Below are 20500 nucleotides of genomic sequence, written 5' to 3'. Positions count from 1 at the left end.
CGCGGCGCGTGGACGTGCCAGTGCGCATGCTCGGTCCCCCTCCCCACCTCGCTCCCCCACCACGTGACAGGGGCGGCCCCCGCGGCGTGGCGCGGACCGGAAGCGGCGGAGAGCGAGGCCGGAAGTGGCGGAGACGGTGGCGGAGGACGCGTTGCGGAGGGGTGACGGCGGCTCAAGATGTCGATCGAAATCGAGTCCTCCGAGTGCGTGTGGCGGCTGGCGGGGCGCGGAGACCGGGGGGTGGCGGCGGCGGCGGGGGGGAGGCGGTGGCGGGACAGGCCGGCGGCGCAAGAGGCCGGTCGCGGCGGGCCGAGGCGGGGGCCGTTGCGTGGGGGAGGGGCGGTCTCTGAGGTGATCGGGGGACATGAGGGCGCCCGCGGTCGCGGGGCTGGTGCCAGCTCAGCCGCCGCTGGGCAGCCGGGCGGGAGAGGGGCTGAGGGGGGGATGGCGGAGAGGCCATCCCCCCGGGCTGGTACCCTGAGTGCCCCCTGTTCCCCTGCAGCGTGATCCGGCTGATCATGCAGTACCTGAAAGAGAACAGCCTCCACCGAGCCCTCGCCACCCTCCAGGAGGAAACGACTGTGTCCCTCAACACTGTGGACAGTATTGAGAGCTTTGTGGCCGACATCAACAGCGGGCATTGGGACACAGTGCTGCAAGCCATACAGTCGCTGAAGCTGCCTGACAAGACCCTCATTGATCTCTACGAGCAGGTGAGTGAGAGCAGGCTGTTCTGGCGTGGGTGGAAGCCCCTCTCTGGAGTTTTCCTCTTTCACTTTGCTGATGCAGATGTTTGTCTCTTGATGCAGGTTGTGCTGGAGTTGATTGAGCTCCGGGAACTAGGTGCTGCCAGGTCTCTCCTGAGGCAAACAGATCCCATGATCATGCTAAAGCAAACTCAGCCAGAGCGGTACATCCACCTTGAAAACCTTCTGGCCAGATCTTACTTTGATCCTCGTGAGGTATGTTATGCTCTTCCTAGAGACTTCACGATTCTGTCTTGCTTGACCCCTGGCATTGGTCCAAGTTGCTAATGGCTTGCAGCATCTTTTCTTTTCCATTCTGGGAGTGAGAATGCGCAGCTTTCCAGTTTGATGGTTTTACACGTTTTATGAAGTGTTTGGGAAATGATCTGTAACACTTCATCACAAGGCAGCAGAGCAGTGGTTTTGAAGTATACTGCAGGTGGGAGTTTGTGGATTTATACCTGTATCCTGCCACAGGATGACATACGTGCCTTGCTTTTCATGTCTTGTAAATGTAGAAGAAAACGTATGTTTTGTAAATAGAGTTGTTGTTGTTTAATAATAATAACAAGGCATTATTTCTGACTGATTATGTCAGTCTGACATTTTTACTAAAAGCATATCCCAGGTGTCTCAAGTGTTGGTGTGAAAGAGAAGGGCTCTTTTGAATGCCTAACAGAAAAAGAAGGGACTTCAGTTCAAAGCCACGAATGCTTTTATGGAAAATAGTTTAGAAGAATCACTTAATAAAAATCACTTCTCTCAAGGCGTACCCAGATGGAAGTAGCAAAGAGAAGCGGAGAGCTGCTATTGCACAAGCTTTGGCTGGAGAAGTCAGCGTGGTACCTCCATCTCGTCTTATGGCGTTGTTGGGGCAGGTAATTCTTGAAAAATATTTTAGTAGCTACGTCAGTTTCTGTAGATTTTTGCTGCATAAAGCTAACTATGATGTAGTTGATTCTTCAATTCTATAAAAATAAAGCATAAATATTGCGTGATTACATGTGGTATAGTAAAACCAGCATTTTTTCTAAGTGTCAAGGATTTAGCGGTTGTAGGAAAAGTCAGCACTCCAGCGGTAGATTTCTTCCCAGAGAATAAATGCTCACTGTGTAGAGAAGATTATTTTCAAAGTACATTTTAACACATGCTGTTTCCATTGTTGTACTTCCAACTCTTTTTTGATTCTCAGAATCTATTCAGTGGTACTCTATGCAGACAATATTTCATGTGTATTCTGCTGTTTTATGTCTTAAATCTTTAGGCTTGTAAGTATGCCAAATACATTTTTTTGGCATAACAGGTATCCTGTGACAGTGGGTCTCTGCTGGAGGGGTTGTGTAAGATTCTGTCTTTTGAATGAAGTTCACGTGTGCCTTCCAAGAAAGCTTATGTGTCATTTTTATTTTTAATGTATGCAGTTCTAGGCAAATGGGCAACAGGTCAGGTAATGTAAATTAACACAAGATTGAATTCACACTGTGTGTGTGCTTTATACTGCGTACTGAAGGTAGAATGACAAGGGTGGACCGGAGTCATTCTCACTTGCAAAAATCATTTAGGGACAATGTTCTACTCTGTTCATGGTTTTGAGTTAGGAATCATACTCCGAGAAGTCTTGTTTCAAGTAATTGTTTGCAATGTGTTTGTCCTGAACTGTAAAGGTGTAGAATTTTTAAGAGTATAAAAACTATTGCTGTATTGTGTTGATTAGAAGCAAGTTTTGATGAGGAAGGTGTATGTTAACTGATACCTAACTGTATGGCTTTCAACTCCTCAAAAGGCACTGAAATGGCAGCAGCATCAGGGCTTGCTTCCTCCTGGTATGACAATTGACTTGTTCCGAGGCAAAGCAGCTGTGAAAGATGTAGAAGAAGAAAAGTTCCCCACACAGCTGAGCAGACATATTAAGGTGATGTTGTGTTTGCTTTTATATGTGTTACTGCCTGCGCTTCATGTTTGGAGATAAGAGTAAACCTTCTGAATTCTTCTGTTGTCTTTTTTTGTAAGTTATTTCTCTCTTTCTCTCTCTTGTTTTTTGTTTTTGTTTTTTCAACTTCTTCTCCATGCTTTATCTCATCAGGAGACTTATTATAGCGTCTGAAGTGAGGTCCCTTAGCAAGAGTGGGTGCTCATGGTGTTCGTGACTATGATAAATGTATTACTTGTTTCTTTGACTTCACAGTTCAAAATCATTAAATTTTCAGAGGTGGCATGTTTAGTTGTTTAGTCCCCTTCTTTATTTGTCTAAGGAAGTACTCATGTCTTAAACTTCTGTGTGTGTGTATTAGCTTCTGTGAACCATTTAAGTTTTGATCGTGAACTACTACATACCAGGCCTACTAATATGATCAGTAACTCCTTTTTAAGGATTTTATCATACAGGTTTCAAAAAAGAAAGAAAACTGTACTCTAATGGCATAGTTGTCCTGCAGTACTCACAATATGGAATAGACAGTTTCCTCCTGTGAAGTCTTTTCAGCTTCATCAAGCAGTTCTGTACAGTGAGAAGGTTTAGTTCATTGTACCAGTTCTCACAATGAACAAATGTTTTTTGGAAGTCATGAGTTGGAACTTGCAAAGTCAGTTTGTTGTGTTCAGTAGCAGCTTTGTAAAAATGCTTTCTTAGAACTTGTTTTGCTTATCAGTACTGATCTTGGATTTTTTTTATTGATTAGTAAAGCTTTTTTCTGTACTCAGTTGTCATGGTCACTTGTATTTTAAAATCTAAAAATTTTAAACCTGTATATAAAAAAGAATACCAAACATTCTCTGTGAAAATTTCACTGGAGAAACATCATTCCAAGTAAAGCAATTTGTACTGCTTCAGAAATTTCTGAAGTCTGCTGGGAATATGTGTTTGGTACTGGAAAGATGTTTGTTAAGATACACAATTCACTGCGAAACCAAAAATATGAAAACAACTAGCCCAACTGCTGCTATAAGCACGGAGTGTTTGATGTAAGTTTCACAGGTATTACCAGATCAAAAGGCGTGTTTTTTTCTTTGTATTTCAAGCATTGGTATATGGGTATTGACAAGTTTTTTTGTACGTTAATGTTAAATTTCTGATGCATAACTAGAAAATACTGTATTTTTGCAAGCACAATGAGACTACATTTTTGTTTTAATGAGTTACTCCTTTAAATTGCTTATTAGGCTTAATTTATATTCTCCTGTAAAACAGTTTGGGCAGAAGTCACATGTGGAGTGTGCTCGGTTTTCCCCAGATGGACAGTATCTGGTGACTGGCTCTGTTGATGGTTTCATTGAAGTATGGAACTTCACTACTGGAAAGATTAGGAAGGTAAAATGTGCCTTATTTCACATGGATAATTCATTGACCAGAGCAACTGGTTTTATTCTTTGAGATTATGTTTGTTTTAATTTCTCGGGGACTGTGAATCTGAAAAGGATGCCTGCTTGGGTGGCTCAAATATCAGTCTGGAATCTGACGGGGGTTTAATTGTCTGGTTTGTCATAGGCTTCCCTTGGCAATAACATTTTTTTTGTTGTTGTTATGTTTCTGGATAATCATTGTTGCCTCTAAAATGGTGACAATAGCACTTCCCTGTTATTATAAGGCTGTGAGGTCTACTTGACTATAAATTATAGCCTTAAAATATATTTCATTGAATTCACTGTTTTGACTGGTGGATCTTCTGCTTTCATTTAGGATCTGAAGTACCAGGCACAAGATAATTTTATGATGATGGATGATGCAGTGTTGTGCATGTGCTTCAGCAGAGATACAGAAATGCTAGCAACTGGAGCACAAGATGGAAAGATCAAGGTACAAATCTTTTTGTACAGTGTGTTGACAGAGATGGTGACCAGAAAGATTCACTTGAAATTGCAGTAATGTTCAATTGCAATTGCAGTAATGTTGCAATTCCATATAAAAACAAATGAAGTTTAGCATGGCTTAGAAACAGATACATATTTGGTTTGATGTTTAAGCTTCTGTGATCTCATAACAAAGTAACCATCTATATTTCATTTGCTGTTTCCTCTCCAGGTGTGGAAAATCCAGAGTGGTCAGTGTCTGAGAAGATTTGAACGAGCACACAGTAAAGGTGTTACATGCCTCAGTTTCTCCAAAGACAGCAGCCAAATTCTTAGTGCTTCTTTTGATCAGACGATCAGGTAAATAAACTGAGAGTGTGTGAGCTACAGTGCAGGAGAAAAGAAAACAGAATTTTCATATTAAGCAGTTAAACTTTTGAATATAGATTCATTTGACCTGGGATTTGATTCTTTTGCATTGAGTTTTAATACTAATAGGATGGTAGGATTGCTGAGGGTTGGAGAGGAACAGTTTGAAAGTTTGACCTTTCACCTTGCTTAACTAGCATTATTTCAGAGCTAGGGGCCAAGTACTACTTCTGCTCTATTGTCATTTACATTGACCTTGTGTGTTTTCTTTCTGGGAGACTTGTAGCTTAACAAACAGCTGTGTCAACCTTGAAAAATAACATTTTTTATAATAAGCTTTGGGTAAAAATGATATGAGATAACATGATGATGACATTTTTGAAATGGCCTAAGCAGCCTAGTCATACTCCCTGACTTCAATACATGACATGACAGTGGTTGGTTCCATCCATTTTATTTTCTTTGTGAAGCAGTATGACGGGTTCCTCTTTTTCTACTATCTAAAGAAGTCCTCTTAGAGCAACTTTAAGTATTTTGGTGCGTCTTCTCTGCTTCCTCCGGATAGTTGCTGAATAGAGAAAATTTCCAAAAGTCCAAAAGTGCTCAGGAATCTCAATAAGCAATAGTCATGGCTCTCCTGTGGGCTTGAATAAGGGTCTGTGTGTTCCTGTGAGCTGCATGTGGTCGAGAGGAAGTAGCACCTTATCTCCTACACATTCAGGGACCATCACTTTGCATCGTGTTGCTGCTCCGTGTCTAAGTAAGTCATGCGTTGCCAGCCCTTTACCATAAGAGGGTTCTTGCCCCAGCTTACGCCCTGAATCCATCTCTGTAACGCCAGCCCCCAGATCCACCCCTCTGTCTCTCTTGGATCCAGTGAACTCCCTTTAAAGTGAGAACAAGAGGAAGAAGGATCCAAAGAAAATGTTCTCTGGGCATCTCTTCTTCCCAGCAGTCTGACATGGAATACTAGAGGTCCCACCCTGGAAGACCATCAAGACTAATGGACCCTGAGAGCTTCAAGAGCAGGAGTTGCAATTTGTATCTGGAAGCCTTTCCTGTGCTTTAAGGTGTTGGGTTTTGATCTGAGTGTCTCTTCAGATGTACATGGTCTATAAGGGAAGGCTGAGAGAGCTGGGCCTGATTGCCTGAAAAAAGAAAACTGAGAAGGGACCTAGTTGCCTGTGGAAAAATTACTAAATTGGCCAAGAATACAAAAGTACAGCATTGTTCACACATTAAGGAAAGCCATAAAATCAAGAGGCTTCTGAGGTAGAATACAGCCACAGCTGGCACACGAAGAATGCAACATCTGCGATTCCCTGTACAAGGTTGTTTGTGAAACTACACGAGGGGTGGAACGGAACGTGCTTGTTCTGTGGCCTTCCCTTGTGACGAATAGCAGATACGGGAACGAGATGGAACTACGGAACAGATAAGCGGCCTACATGCTACCTGAGCCAACATTTTGTCAACATTTGCGCAATCAAGTTAGTGTAGTTTAGCAAGTTGGTAGTGTGTCAGCTCAGTTACAGCAGTTGGCTATGAGGTCTTTCTGCAGTAAATCCAAGGAATTACATCCCTCTTGATGTGGCTAGTCTAAACTGAACAAACTTGGCATTACCCGACACTTTCAACATGCTAAGACTTCCATGCATGCAGTTACTGCAGCTTACCTGGCATGCAGATAATCTGTTATGCAAGAACCTGACAAATCAATGGATTGTGGGACGGTGAAGGTAGTTAGGCTTGCATCTGTGCTCTAAGAGCTCAAGCATCTGTGCAACCTATGTAAGCCAGACTAGGCATAAATTATAACAGAGTTTACTAGAGGTCTCTGGTGTAATATGCTTCTCAAAGCACAGCCAACCTTTCGGTTAGGTCAGCTTGCTCAGGGCCTTGTCCAGCTGAGTTCTTGAAATCTCCACGGGTGGAGGAGACCCCACTGCTTTTCTTGGCATCTATCCTAGGACTGTACAACTCCCTTGAAGAAAATTCTCCTGGACATAAGGAAAGAGTTTTTGGTTTGGCTTGGTTTTTTCCTTTTTAACTTGTGCCCTTTGCATCTTGTCCTTTAGCTGTTCATGTCTGCGGAGAATCTGACTCCACATATTCTATAAAAACCTGTTGGTTAGTGATGTTAACCAAATACTTGCAATTTTTCAGATGTTTAGTAAGGATTAGATATCTCTTTTTGGCTTTTTTTTTTTTAAAGGATCATTGCAGGGTGGGTAAAAGCAAGAATGAAAGTCAATTGTAACTTTTAATACTAGCAAATAGTCAGAAAAATGCTCAAACTGTGTTCTAATCTAAGTTAACAGATGAGCAGCAACCTCATCAAACCCTTGTTCCTATAGCTCTTAGCATCTGTAAAGTGTTGCTTAACATTTGTTAAGCAAACAGTTGCTCACTTAACATTTGTGTTGTGCAGGAATCCTGATCCTGCACCTATTTAGTCTCTTGTTACTGAGTGGAATTTTTCTCACCACTGAGTAGATTCCATTTACAACAAAGCTCTTCTGTTGCTATGCAGATGCTTTGCTTAGACCACTTTTGTCTACTTCAGTTATTTTTCTTCTTTGGGGTTATTCTGACTTACAGTACTTAATAGTAATTTATTTAACTTTTTTTGTCTACAAGGAAGACAGCAATTAGATGCTCCTAAACTTTCGTTTCTCTGGTCTGAACAGACACAGCCCTCTCAGCCTCTCCTCATGCATTCTGTGATCCAGCCCTCTGGCCATCCTAGTGGCCCCTTAGTGGGGGCCCAAAACTGGACACTGTCTTCCGGAGGTGGCTACACCTCTGCCACTAGCAGGGAACCTTAATCTGCACAGTGTGCCTCCCCTAATGCATCTGGTGTGTGGCTGTGTCTCCTCAATGCCACAGCATGCTGCTGGCTCTCACTTTGTTCTCCCCAAGGCCTACCAAGTCCTTTGCTGCAGACCTCCTCTGCAGCCCCCGCGTGATTCTGATGCCTGAGGTGGTTCTGCAACAGTCTGTTGTCAACATCATGAGGTTTCTCTCAGTTTGTCGGTTCAGTTTGCCAAGGTTTCCAACTTCCTTATCTCACTTTTTCAAAACGGAGTTGCAAGATGTGGGACTTACATTATGAATCAGATTGATCCAGTGCTTGATGGCATGATGCTGTATATATTTTATGTTTATTTCAATGGGATTATGTAATGTGTTAAATAGCTTTAGGCTCTTGCCTGTATTCTAAAACCCGATGGTACCAATGGTAGTGCTTTAGATGAAAGTGAAGAAATGTGTGGATCTGGAGGCATCTGCACAGTGAACAGGCATTACAAAACATCTTAATGAGAGATGTTAATCTATTTAAATCCTGATACTTATGAACCGTAGCGTAAGGATTTTAACTGAAATTATGTAAGGTCAGATGTTGAATCAAGGACAGCAAGCTTCAAATGGAATAAGGGGTTTCGTTCTCAAGGCTTCTGCTTGAAAAATGTATTTCTGTAGGCAGTTGGTACTACAATTTAAGTCTGATACAGACGAGCAATATAATTTCCTTTTAGATGACTAAGCAAACTCTTCGCAGAGCTGCCCAGTAAGAGGCAACGGCAACAGCTTGCAAAAGAGAAAAATGCTGGCTGGGCATAAGGAAAGAATTTTTCTTAACTCAACTGGACAAGGCCTTGCTTAAGGCTCTGAGCAAGCTGACCTCACTTAAAGGTTGGCTTTGCTTTGAGGAACGAGTCTGCTGGACTAGAGATCTCCAGAGGTCACTTCCAATTCTGTAATTTTTGTTTTGTCAGCTTTATAGTTTCACCTTTCATAGTCCTGTCTTCTAACATGTACAGCATGTATTACATACGGGTCCTTTAGGCTGAAGGTTGATGGTATTTCCCTGAGCTTTTCACAGGATTGCATAATGTCTTTAATGAAAGAGGCTTGTGATAAAGACTTACGGCTTGCGGATATGTAGCACTTTTTATTGTTGCCTATCTAAAGATATCTCATATTTAAAATATGGTGAAGCCAGGGGGTGGTTCAGACTACCTCAGTTGCTCACTTAGTTGTGACTTCTGTTGTGTGACAGGATTCATGGTTTAAAATCTGGGAAAACTTTAAAGGAATTCCGTGGTCATTCATCCTTCGTCAATGAAGCTACTTTTACCCAGGACGGCCACTATATTATCAGTGCATCCTCTGATGGCACAGTGAAGGTAAGATAGCATTTGCCCTTTGTAAGTAACACGCTCAAGACTCTGTGTGTGTTGCAGCTAATCTGTTTTAACTGCTGCAGTCATAGGAGAAGGACTTGGCGTTACTAGCAGTAGTATTTCTGCTTGTGACCTTTGCTGTAGATTGGTGTAAATGAGAACTGATGTGCTTAGAGTGCTGCAGAGCCTGTTTACGAAAGGATAAGTGCAGTACTTACCTGCATGTTCCTGCTTTATTCTAGAAATAGAATTGACTGTGACGCTTTTTGTCCTAGAATATGGGGATTCACTTGTTTGAAATAATGGCATTTTCTTGCTTACTGTGTTGGACACCTGTTTATTTCTTGGTGCTTAAGAGTCCCTTGCCGTGTAAGCTAGGCAATTTAGCATTAATTAAACTGATTGTAGAAGTATACGTTTGGCTTGTAGTCTCAGCAAAGAATGGAACTGCGTAGTGTGCAGTAGTTAAGAAAAGTAAAGCATTGTTGTGTACAGGGCATTACTGACTATAATAAATAAATAAATGAATATAGAAACAGCTACATTAAGTGGGGCATCGATGCAGTGCATGGGGGGTGGGTAAATGGATCTGGTTTATAGATGTGGCCTAGGGGAGTGTGACAAATTTTGCTTATATTAAATGGGGTGTTACTTCAAACTTGCATTCTTTGCTAGACTGCCCCAATCGTGGGAATTGCATAAGAAGGTGGTATCTTACATTTTGATTGTACTAGTGTATAGAGAGCAAAAATATTCCACAGATAGTGAGTTACATTTTCTTTTAACTATTAAACAAGCAGTTCCATTTTTCTGTTTCTAAACAGCCAGAGCAGCCTGGTGTAGGTCTGGAAGTGGGTCTAAGCTGGAACATCTCTTCCAGCAGTACCAGTGAGGCATTGCTTTTTCAGCAGTTTTTATGTCTGTCTTGTGTAAGGCAAGTTGCATATGCAGAACCTGCACATATATTGACAGATGCCAGCTAAAACCAGAAACCAAGTCTGGACTCACCCCTCAGGGAATATGCTTAATGAAAGTGAGCCAGACTGAATTTGGATAATAGAAATTCACTTTCAGTTCAGTTGTAGTGAAATTGTTCATGGTGTCCACATTTTAAAATAGATGTGATAATTTTTTTTTTTAAATATGCCATAAACTACAATTTTTTGAATTCATATTTCCCTTCAGGAGCCTTAAAAAGTCTGGATCCTGTATCCTGAATCAGCTCATTTTTGTTTAATTTTTTAAAGCTAATTGTTTTTACATTTATTTTTCATACTAGGTTTGGAATGTGAAGACGACAGAGTGCTCAAACACCTTCAAATCTCTTGGCAGCACTGCTGGGACAGACATTACTGTGAACAGTGTCATTCTGCTGCCTAAAAACCCAGAGCACTTCGTTGTTTGCAACAGATCGAATACAGTCGTCATTATGAATATGCAAGGACAAGTATGTGATCTTACTGGTATCCTTTCAAGTCTCTCTCTGTCATTTTAAGAATTCCAAAAACCTAGTTAATAACTTAGCCTTAGGTTAAACCCGATTTTTCCAGTTTGCTTTTGTGACAAACTATTCTGTACCCACGTTACAGAACAGCTTGACTTGCAGAAAGTGGTTGCAGCTGTGGAGAGATCCTGTGTTCTAAACAGACCTAGTACTGCCTCAGTATTTTTGCTATGAACATAGTAATGATGTGCTGCAGTTTAATCCTGCCAAATATTTTTGGGGGGGTATCATTACAGATTGTAAGAAGTTTTAGCTCTGGTAAGAGAGAAGGTGGTGACTTTGTCTGCTGCGCGCTTTCACCTCGTGGTGAATGGATCTACTGCGTTGGTGAAGATTTTGTGCTCTATTGCTTTAGCACAGTGACCGGCAAGCTGGAGAGAACTCTGACTGTAAGTTCTTACCTTTGAGATTTTGCAGAGTTCTAAACACAAGGATGATCTAAATGTTCATTATTTATGAAGTCCCTAAGGAGAAGTCCATAAGAAGAAGGCTTGTACCAATGAATCTTTCACCTATAGCAGCCACGATCGGTAACACACTCCAGAACTCTTGGCTGTAGAATGTCTTTAAGTTCTTTTAGAACCATTTTAATTTTAAAAGTTATGAAAATGTTTACACACTAAGTCAAGAGTGGATTGGTTCAGACTTACTTGAACTAGAGCATGTCTTGTCCTGGGATCCAGCTGATGGAGAATCTGACCAAACTGTCCGATTTACAGCTGTCAGGCTTAAATTTGCCTTGGATTAAACTAAAGAGGAATAACAGCTTGAATATCTAAATTTAATGGGGAACACTTAGATGTCATGGATTTCAACACATGTAAGCCTTAACTGAACCATGCCTTGCCCAACAAAAAGTAACTGCTATGTCACAAAAATTATTTGCAACTGGAACTTAGTACTGGGGGATTATGTTCCTCTGCTTTTGCTGTATGCACAAGGCATGTTAAACCTCAGTCCAGCTTTCCTGTAGTTCTTGTTTGAAGAGAATATTTGGAAGAATCACCTGATGCATCTTTCTGCTTATTCTCTAGGTTCATGAAAAAGATGTCATTGGCATTGCTCATCACCCCCACCAGAACCTGATCGCCACTTACAGTGAAGATGGTCTCCTCAAGCTCTGGAAGCCATAGCTTGATTTTACGATGAGCGATGAAGTGTGCCTGTTAGTTGCAGGTTATTGATGTTTGTGCTTTAACAAGGTCTAAATGCACAGAGTCTGATATTTGCTCAATTTTCAGTTCACGTTTCCAGAGAATAACATTTTTACTTCTTGATCTAAGGTTAGGTAGATTGATGCTTAGACATAGCATCAGTTAATTTCAGATACTTTTATTTTTACCAGAGTAGCTGAAGCAACTTCAGAGAGAGTGTTTTTTCCATCTCCTGAAGTCTGTACTCCTCCTATAGTGTCTATAAAAGTTGAACAAGCTGGGAACTATACACACTTACAAGTGGTTGCCGACTTCCTAGAATACAGTAAAATGCTTTTTTTTAATTTGAGTGAATTATGTGGAATGGGAAAGCTGTCTTTTCCTCACTGCTGAAACAAATGCACAGTTTTCCTGGAACACAGATGAGGCTGCTCTGTCCTCAGCTTGAAGGCAGAGGCTTTTATAATCCAATGGGCTTTGCTGTGTTCATTTTTCACCATAATTTTTCCAATTACACATAATAAGTAGTGTCACGCAGCTTCCTCAGAATGAAACCATTCTTCCCCATCTCCCAGCAGTTCCTGCTATGAACCTGCCTAACGTGGCAGTGAGATATACTTGTTTTGGGGTTTTTTTTTGTTTGTTTGTTTTTGTGGGTTGGGAAGGGGGATTGGTTTTTTGGTTTTAGGGTTTTGGGTTGGTTTTGGGGGGGGGGTGTGTGTTTTATTTTTCTTTTGTTTTACATTACTTCCAGGCTAAAAGGAATTATTACCTGGGCTCTCTTCCGATAAATGCATAATGTCTTCAGACCAGCTTTACCTGAAGCAGGCCTCAGGGGATCAATATTTTAAAACATGCAAAAGCAGGTTTACATAGGCTGAGTTCCTAGTGCTGTGATGCTGCACATGCTGCAGTTGTTTTGGTTTTTTTTTCCAGTTTACTCAGTTTGGCTTCCTAATTTCCCAAAAGGGCATGGCATACTTGTACGAATTTTTTTTTTTTTTTTTTTTTTTTTAAATGTCATATACCTGTGGACCTAGTTAAGGTGATACTTAGGTCCCTCACTATGATAAAAAGAAGCTTTCATGCTCTTCAGTTTGGAGCAGATGGTGATTCCGTTTGAGATCCTGACTAATGCACACACTCTTGTGAACATACATCAGAATATTCTAAAGTCTGACCATAGTTTTTCCAGGATGCTGCAAAAAATGAAGTTTTGTCCGTAATAATGAGATAAATGCATGTAGATTTGAATCTGCCGTACTGTTTCCTGTCCTGATCTCTTGTAGAATGCTTTCCTGCCACAGTAGTCCTTCAAACAGTAATAACTTCTCTTTGACTTATTTAATTAGTTCCAATTTAAATAACCTCACATTTTTTTTCAGTGGAAGGGCTTGATCTTAATGCAAGTATTGGTTGTCAGCTGCTGACAGATCTCCTTCAGCACTGACCACTGACCGGTGCACTTCAGTGGTCTGTATTCACATCAGTCTAAGGAAATGCAGAAACATTTTAGCTTAACTTCTCACATAGCACTGCTTGTTCCCCACAACTGTAGTGTTTAGTTCTATGTTCAGCAGTAATGTTTTAATTCCTAAGTTGTTTTTACTTCCTTGGATATGGCAAAGTTATTTTTTAGATAGCAAAAAGTGATTATTTTTCCTGCCCAGGAAGACACCAGTGTATCAGAAACATCTGACAGTCATACATCCGACAAGCTCCATTGGCTTTTGATACAGGAGAAGATCCTGACAAAATATATTTAATATTATCTAACTTGTGCTTCATTTTGCCTTCAGATTACACAGAACTGCTAATCCTCAGTGTAAACTGTATCTTACATTGTTCTTTAAAATAAAAGTAGTTGTAGCAAATAAAACTGTCAGAATCCTGAAGGTTTAAAGATTGAAATACATTTGCTAGCTTTAAAATGTGAGGAAAGTATGGCATTTCTTATCCATTTAAAAGTTTCAGAGTTTATCGTGTCAAGTACTCAAGACAAAAAAATGAAATGTACTAACACTTGTGAAAGAGCAATGGTAAACTTTACCTCCTGGGCTGCAGCTGTAATTTGTAAAATAGCTGGCAGTTGGCACAAAATTGCAATGATGATCTTGAAAATGTTGTTTTTTTTTTTTAACGTAAAATGTGCATTTTTTTTATTGTGAATGTTAATTTTTTTAATGTAATCTAGGAAGACATTTTCTGTCTGGAGAGTCAGACAGATGTTACGCCACTTACTTGTATGTAAGACTTGAACAAGGCAACATCTAGTGTCTTAACTAATATTAAAGAAAGCATTGTTCACCCATGGGCCTTGCTTTATTCTTGAATTATTTTGCTTGGGGCTGGCGAGTTCCGTCATACATAGAGGAGGGCAAAGTGCTTTGCAGGGGGAGCGGAACATAGTGGAAGTCTTGGAGATGAGTTCATCTTCCTGTTTCCGAACTGGGGATCGGTGAATTTCAGCCTTGCTTGGTGGAATCGGCTCTCTGCGTGTGCTTGCGCAATGTGTGTGGAAGAGTACTGCCATCTTGGCAAAAAATAAGCGAGCTTAGGTTCCTGCATAGTTATGCAAATGGTGGATGTAACTTTTTTTTTTTTTAAAATCTTACTGTCCAGGTAATATGAGCCTGTAGTTACGGGGCTCTGATACCACTACTGGCTTGCCATCTGCAGAGAAAAATCAAGCCCTCCCTTGAGTCCTAATAAGATTTAGAGAGAGAAGCTGAAAACTGAAGGCTTGATCTCGAAAGGAAGAGATCATTTGTGAATGTCTTCTAAAGCAGACAAATTCTCATGAGGTCTGAGAGACTAGACAATGTCCATGGGTGCCTGCCAGCCCGTGTGAATCCGTGTTTCTGCACGTTGCTGAGGATTTTGCTTCTGATTTTGGGCAGCTTGATAGCATCAGCGTTCAGTCAGAGATAAGAAGAGAAAGCATAAATGTTGCAGAGATTTATAGGAAAGATGATGCTAAAAGTCATTTATAAATGCTCTTCAAGTACAGCTTTTATCCACTTTCTGCCTAGTGTCTGCATGTGTTTCGGGAGTCCTTAAGCATGGTTACTCCATCTTCAGTTTCTGCTGATGATGTGGGCTCTGGTGTGTTCACTTGATGGCTGTACATAAACCCCACCGGATCGTGGTGACCTGTGGGAGACAGGCTGAGCAAACTTGGATCTGAATGTCAGGGGGAAAAGCACAGGCTTTAGGCGAATCCTGAGGAGAAGGGTGGCTAAACACTTGGTTTCAGGGGCAGCGTGGGAATCGTATGGGAATTCTTTGGCTCTCCGTGGAGCAAGACACAAGGAGATGGATGCTGCTGAAGCGAAGGGAGCATAACAATTTTACCTATAGCAGGTGCTGATTGCATTATGAAGGGAGGTAGTGAAGGCCTCTTGAGTTTCTTTGTGTTCCTTAGCCTTCAAAATGGCTCCCTGTGTAGCAACAAATGCTTTTGATACTGCCTCTGCTTTGTTGGGCAGGAGATGGCATTTGCTTGTCTAGGAGCAGGCACATGGTTCTGCCAACGAGTTAAAGCCTTTCCTGTCTTCCTGAATTAGAAGCTTTGTAAGCCAAATCAACAAATAAGTGTTCTTTCAAGTTTTTATTCACAGAATGACAGGATGTCCAAGGTTGGAAGGGTTGGAGACTCCCCCACCTTCTTGGGCAACCTGCAGCAGTGCTTGGTCACCCTCACAGTGAAAAAGTGTTTCCTGATGTTCAGAGGGAACCTCCTGTGTTTCAGTTTGTGCCCATTGCCTCTGGTCCTGTCCCTGGGCACCACTGGGAAGAGCCCAGCTCTCTGTCTCTTTGCACCCTCCCTGCAGGTATTTATATACCTTGATGAGATCCCCCTGAGCCCTCTCTTTTCCGGGCTGAACAGTCCCAGATCTCTTAGCCCTTCCTCATAGGAGAGATGCTCCAGTCCCTTCAGCATCTTAGTGGCCCTTTGCTGGACTTTCTCTGGTACGTCCATGTCTCTCTTGTATTGGGGAGCCCAAAACCAGATACAGGACTCCAGGTACCGGAGAGGGAAGGATCACCTCTGGCGACCTGCTGGCAACCAGGATGCCCTTAGCTTTCTTTCCAAAAAGGGCACGTATTGCTAACTGGTGTTCAACTTGGTATCCACTAGGACACCCAGGTTCCTTCTCTGCCCAGCTGCTTTCCAGCTGGGTGCCCCCCAGTGTACACTGGTGCCTGAGGTTGTTCCTCCCCAGGTGCAGGACTTTGCACGTCCCCATGGTGAACTTCACAAAGTTCCTGTCAGCCCATTTCTCCAGCCTCTGGATGGCAGCACAACCCTCTTGTATCAGCTACTCCCCATTTTGTGTCATCTGCAAACTCACTGGGAGTATATACTGTCCCATCATCCAGATCATTACTGGAGGTGTTGAACAGGACTGGAGCCAGTACTGACCCCTGGGGTACACTGCTAGTCACTGGCCTCCAACTAGACTTTGTTCCACCAATCACCACTGTCTGGGCCTGGCCATTTGTCCAGCTTTCAGTCCACCTCACTGCTCCTCCCACACATCAACAGCTTCTCTGTGGGGATCTTATGAGACACAAGTGTCAAAGTCCTTACTGAAGTCCAGGTAGACAGTACCCACTGTTCTCCCCTCAAGTACCAGGCCAGTCATTTCATCATAAAAAGTTTATCAAGTTGTCAATCATGACTTCCCCTTGGTGAAGCCATGCTGACTACTACTGATAGTTTTCTTGTTGTTGATGTGCCTGGAAATGTTTTCCAGGATTAGCGGCTCCATCACTTTCCCAGGGATCAAGGTGAGGCTGACGGGCCTTTAGTTCCCTGGATACAGCTGCTTGACCTTCTTGAAGACAGACACCAGCCTTGAGGCACTTCCCCAGTCGCCATAACTAATCAAAGATTATTGGGAGCTGTCTCACAACGACATCTGCCAGCTCCCACAGCACTCATGGGTGCATCCCACCAGGGCCCATGGACTTAAGTACATCCAGTTTGCTTAAGTCTTCCTTGACCTGATCCTCTTCCACCAAAGGTACATCCTCCTTGCTCCAGGCTTTCCCATTGGTCTCTGGGACCTGGGATTCCTGAAGGCTGGCGTTGCTAGTAAGACTGAAGCAAAGGTGGCATTCAGTACCTCAACCTTTTCCACGTGTAACCAAGTGCTCCATCTCATTTGGCAATGGGCCAACATTTTCCCTAGGCTTTCCCACCTACGTACTTATAGAAGGCCTTGTTGTCTGACATCCTTGACCAGATTCAACTGCAGTTGACCTTTAGCTCAACTTCATCCCTGGATGCTTGGACAACGTGTTTGTGTTTCTTCCAACTTACCCATCCTTGGTTACATCCTCTGTGTAACCTTCCATTTTGTGTTTAAGTTCAGCCAGGAGTTCCTCATTTATCCACACAGACCCCCTGGCATTTGCCCAGCTTCTTACTATTCGCTGGGATGGACTGCTCTTGAGCCTGGAGGAGGTGAGTCTTGAATTGAGCTTTTTTTGGGCACCTCTACCCTCCAGAGCCATATCCCATGGGACACTTCCAAGTGGACCTCTGAAGAGGCCAAATTCTGCTCTCATGAAGTCCAGGCTTGAGAGCTTGCTTTTTACTGTCCTCCTTCCTCTCAGGATCCTGAACTCCGCCATCTCATGGTCACTGCAGCCAAGGCTGCTTTTGACCTTCAAGGTCCAAAGAAGCCCCTTGTTGGACAGTATGAGGTCCATCAGAGTACCTCTCCTCATTTGCTTCTCTGTCACTTGGGCCAGGAAGTTCTCACCGATGCACTCCAGGAACCTCCTGGATTGATTATGTCCTGCTGTGTTGTCCTGCTAACAGGTATCAGGGTGGTTGAAGTCCTCACATTCTTTGGGCACTATAATAGTGCTCATCTTACCTCCTAAGAAAATACGGAACCTGGCATTTCTTTATCTGTGTTTTTGGAAAAGGATGGCTTAGATCAAATCTTGTTTCTCTCAGTGTGCCTTGCTAATGCTTTGAGCCCCAGTCAACCACAAATGGAAGCAGGAACGTGTCTTCCCAGACGAAGTTGCTAATGACAAAGTCATAGGACAAGTTGCTGTCTCGGTTGACCTTGCATCACACTGTAAGTTCAAAGCAGAGTTGGGATCATTGATTTTACTCCCCAGGGCTGAGGAATCTTCTTGCACTGCTGCTGGGTAGCAGTAGACAAAGCGCGGGGAGGACAGGTAGGACCCTGAAGTCTTACAGGCAGAAGCAAAATGAGAGCAGGCTCTTAAATGAGTCTGCAGTGGGCGTTCTCAGTTTCACAGCAAACCTGTGGAATAGCAGAGCTGCCAGGTTTCTGGGGAAAAACCAAATCCTAGATGCCTGGTGCACCGTGGAAAGAATCATTGTAATAGACTAGACTATAAGCTTGATGGTATGAATTTGGTGTTGTTGAAACTGAAACACAGGAAGCAATTGCAAACATCAGCATTACTACGCTGGTAGTTATGGAAGCAGCTACTTTGTGCTACTGTATCCTCAATTTCTACAGCCATCCATTTTCAGTTCATTCCCCGAAATGGGAAACTGTCCCACATAGAGCAACAAGAAGTCAGAAAAAATTGTCCTTTCTAATTTTTCAGTGGCAAAGAACATGTTTTGCCGCCTGCTGTAGCTGTATGACACCCAGAATACCAGGGGAGAACTAAGAAGCTTGGAAGAGGCCATACATCATACTCGATATCCTGCTTGAAGGTCTAAAGGCTGGGTCCTCCTTCTTGCTGGCTCTTGCCTTCATTTGTTAGTGCTTTTTGCTGAAGCCTTACTCTGCTGCTGCCAGCGGACTTCTTTGGGACACAGCTTTTATGTCAGTCGGTAGCTCCTCTCAAAGCAGAATGCTCAGCTGGTGGTGTTTCTGCCGCCCTTCCTGCATTAGTAGTAGCATCTTTCCCTGTGCTGCTCTGCCAAGGCTTCTGGAGGCTTCTCCTCAGCCACCCTCCTGGAAGCTCAGACCTGGCCCGCTGTGGCATCATGAAGCATGAAGCAGAATTGGCCACCGTGGTCTCGAGAGCAAGTCAAGAACAAGAACAGAAGCATTACCTCAGCTGTCCTGACGCAGCTATGGGTGTGGTGAAAGTAGAGTTCCTGGGGAAAAAAAGGCTATGGAATATTTTTTTTTATTTAATAGTCATCTCCGAAGCCAAATGTCCTGTTGTCATCCCCAAGGCACTGCACTGAGCTTGGTTTGCCTGATCTGTTTTGATCCAGTGGTTCAGGAAAAAAAAAAAAAAAAGAAATGAGGGTGTTTGCTGAACTGAGAACAAGTAGTGTATTTTAGTGTTCTTTAGCCTCAGGACAGTTGTGCAGGAGTCTCAGCCCCAGCCAGAGGCAGGAATACTGTCCGTTCCTCCCCTTGACTGAGTCAAACTGTGCTACTGATAGAGCAAAGGCTCCTGCTGGTCACATTTGCACAGCTCGCTGATGAGCTCATTCAAGTAGAATTTGGAAAGACACTTTGCCTACAGGATTTTATTCCTGCTGAGACAAAGAAAAAAACCCACCACCATAGGTGAAACACGTCAGGGATCGCTATTCCGTAGGTACCTGAAAAGGAACTACATTTGAGGTACAAAACCTGTGGTACCAGCTGTCTTTATAAAATGAAACCCCTAACACAAGTCAGAGATGTTTTCCAAGACTAACAGTTCCCAGATATTTGAGTTACAACACACGTACTGTCATGTAGCAGCTATTTCCAGGAAGATAAACCAAGTTCTTTGCGTGACGCTTTTGCTTCAAAGCGGTATGAAATGCATAAGCTCCGTCCCAAGCCAGATGGTACAAGACTAAACTACCACACTAGAGGTTAAATCCTCAGCATATTTTCTGAAAGAAGTTTTTTTCTTAGATTTTTCTGTGAATAGCTGTCTAAAAAGAAGGGGGTGGTGTCTTTAAACCAACATCTGGTCTAAGAAAAGAGGCAATGAACAATTTTGTAATTATATTGGAAATGCTTCATCTACAATAATTAGAACATTCATACAGAATTTTCAAGAGTCAGCTTAAAATAATGCACACAATACATTAATTTCAGAACATCCTAGATGCATCGGTTGGTTGTATTCACTGACAGTCAGTTTCTCTCCTCTGCAGGTTCACATATGCCCACCAAGAGGGCTGGTACTGCTTTCCACGACACACCACCAAGGGGTATCTGATTTCAGTAATAAAGGTGGAAGTCAAGATTCACATGCCAGCAGGCTGACAGATTCCCAACTGCATGTGTGCTGATAAAGCCTGGAGGTTTCTACTCATGCACAGTAGTGAAGGAAGCTCCTGCAGCAGCCAAGCAACCACTGGCTCTATAGACAGTATGGTGCAGGACAGCAGCCACACGGTAGGCAGCGATGAACGAAAGCAAGCTTCACATCTAGCTCCAGGGTCAGGACCAAAGCTGGCAGAGGAAGGGACTGTTTGACCTTAAGTGCAGTAGCTTCAGGGAGCCTGTGGATCGTATGGCTTTAATGGGCCTGTGAAGATTGACCACATCCTTGTCGGCTTCACATATTATGTGGTTGTGTTAGAGTCAGTCCCTATTTAAAAAAAACCAGTACAAGCCCAAAACATTAACATGTTATCCTAACTGGTACAAAACTTAACTATATCTTACCATGAATTATAAGTACTTGTGCATATTTTATTAACAGAGTATAAGATCTATAATTCCTAAAAAGACCACCACAGAATCTTAGTTTAAGCCTGGGCAACTGCACACATACAGGAATTACAAG

The 20500-nt window shown here is 42.6% G+C and overlaps 1 protein-coding gene across 2 annotated transcripts; it reads left to right on the top strand.

The window, feature by feature from the left end:
* The first annotated feature begins 68 nt into the window (after positions 1-68).
* SMU1 (SMU1 DNA replication regulator and spliceosomal factor) lies at positions 69-20469 on the top strand. Of its 2 annotated transcripts, XM_054186030.1 has the most exons (13): positions 69-203; positions 503-713; positions 810-962; positions 1514-1624; positions 2530-2658; positions 3934-4053; positions 4423-4539; positions 4765-4892; positions 8965-9091; positions 10368-10535; positions 10829-10981; positions 11627-11768; positions 19863-20469. In XM_054186030.1, exons 1-12 carry the CDS (start codon positions 178-180, stop codon positions 11723-11725), a joined length of 1542 nt encoding a protein of 513 aa, XP_054042005.1. In that variant the 5' UTR covers positions 69-177; the 3' UTR covers positions 11726-11768; positions 19863-20469. The 2 variants fall into 2 exon arrangements, with proteins under 2 accessions (XP_054042005.1, XP_054042004.1); XM_054186029.1 differs by lacking the exon at positions 19863-20469 and having other exon boundaries at positions 11627-14057.
* Positions 20470-20500: the final 31 nt, after the last annotated feature.

This window comes from Rissa tridactyla, chromosome Z (assembly GCF_028500815.1).
Source record: "Rissa tridactyla isolate bRisTri1 chromosome Z, bRisTri1.patW.cur.20221130, whole genome shotgun sequence".
In the NCBI taxonomy this organism is placed as follows: Eukaryota; Metazoa; Chordata; class Aves; order Charadriiformes; family Laridae; genus Rissa; species Rissa tridactyla.
The sequence above is the reverse complement of the archived record's forward strand: the minus strand, read 5'-3'. Positions and strand labels throughout refer to the sequence as shown.

What these genes read in the sequence shown, in the direction of transcription:
- SMU1 (XM_054186030.1), top strand. Translation starts at nt 178, where the DNA reads ATGTCGATCGAAATCGAGTCCTCCGA. An exon ending in CTACTGGAAAGATTAGGAAG is followed by an intron (nt 4,054 to 4,422) that starts GTAAAATGTGCC and finishes GCTTTCATTTAG; the next exon opens with GATCTGAAGTACCAGGCACA. An exon ending in CACAAGATGGAAAGATCAAG is followed by an intron (nt 4,540 to 4,764) that starts GTACAAATCTTT and finishes TTTCCTCTCCAG; the next exon opens with GTGTGGAAAATCCAGAGTGG.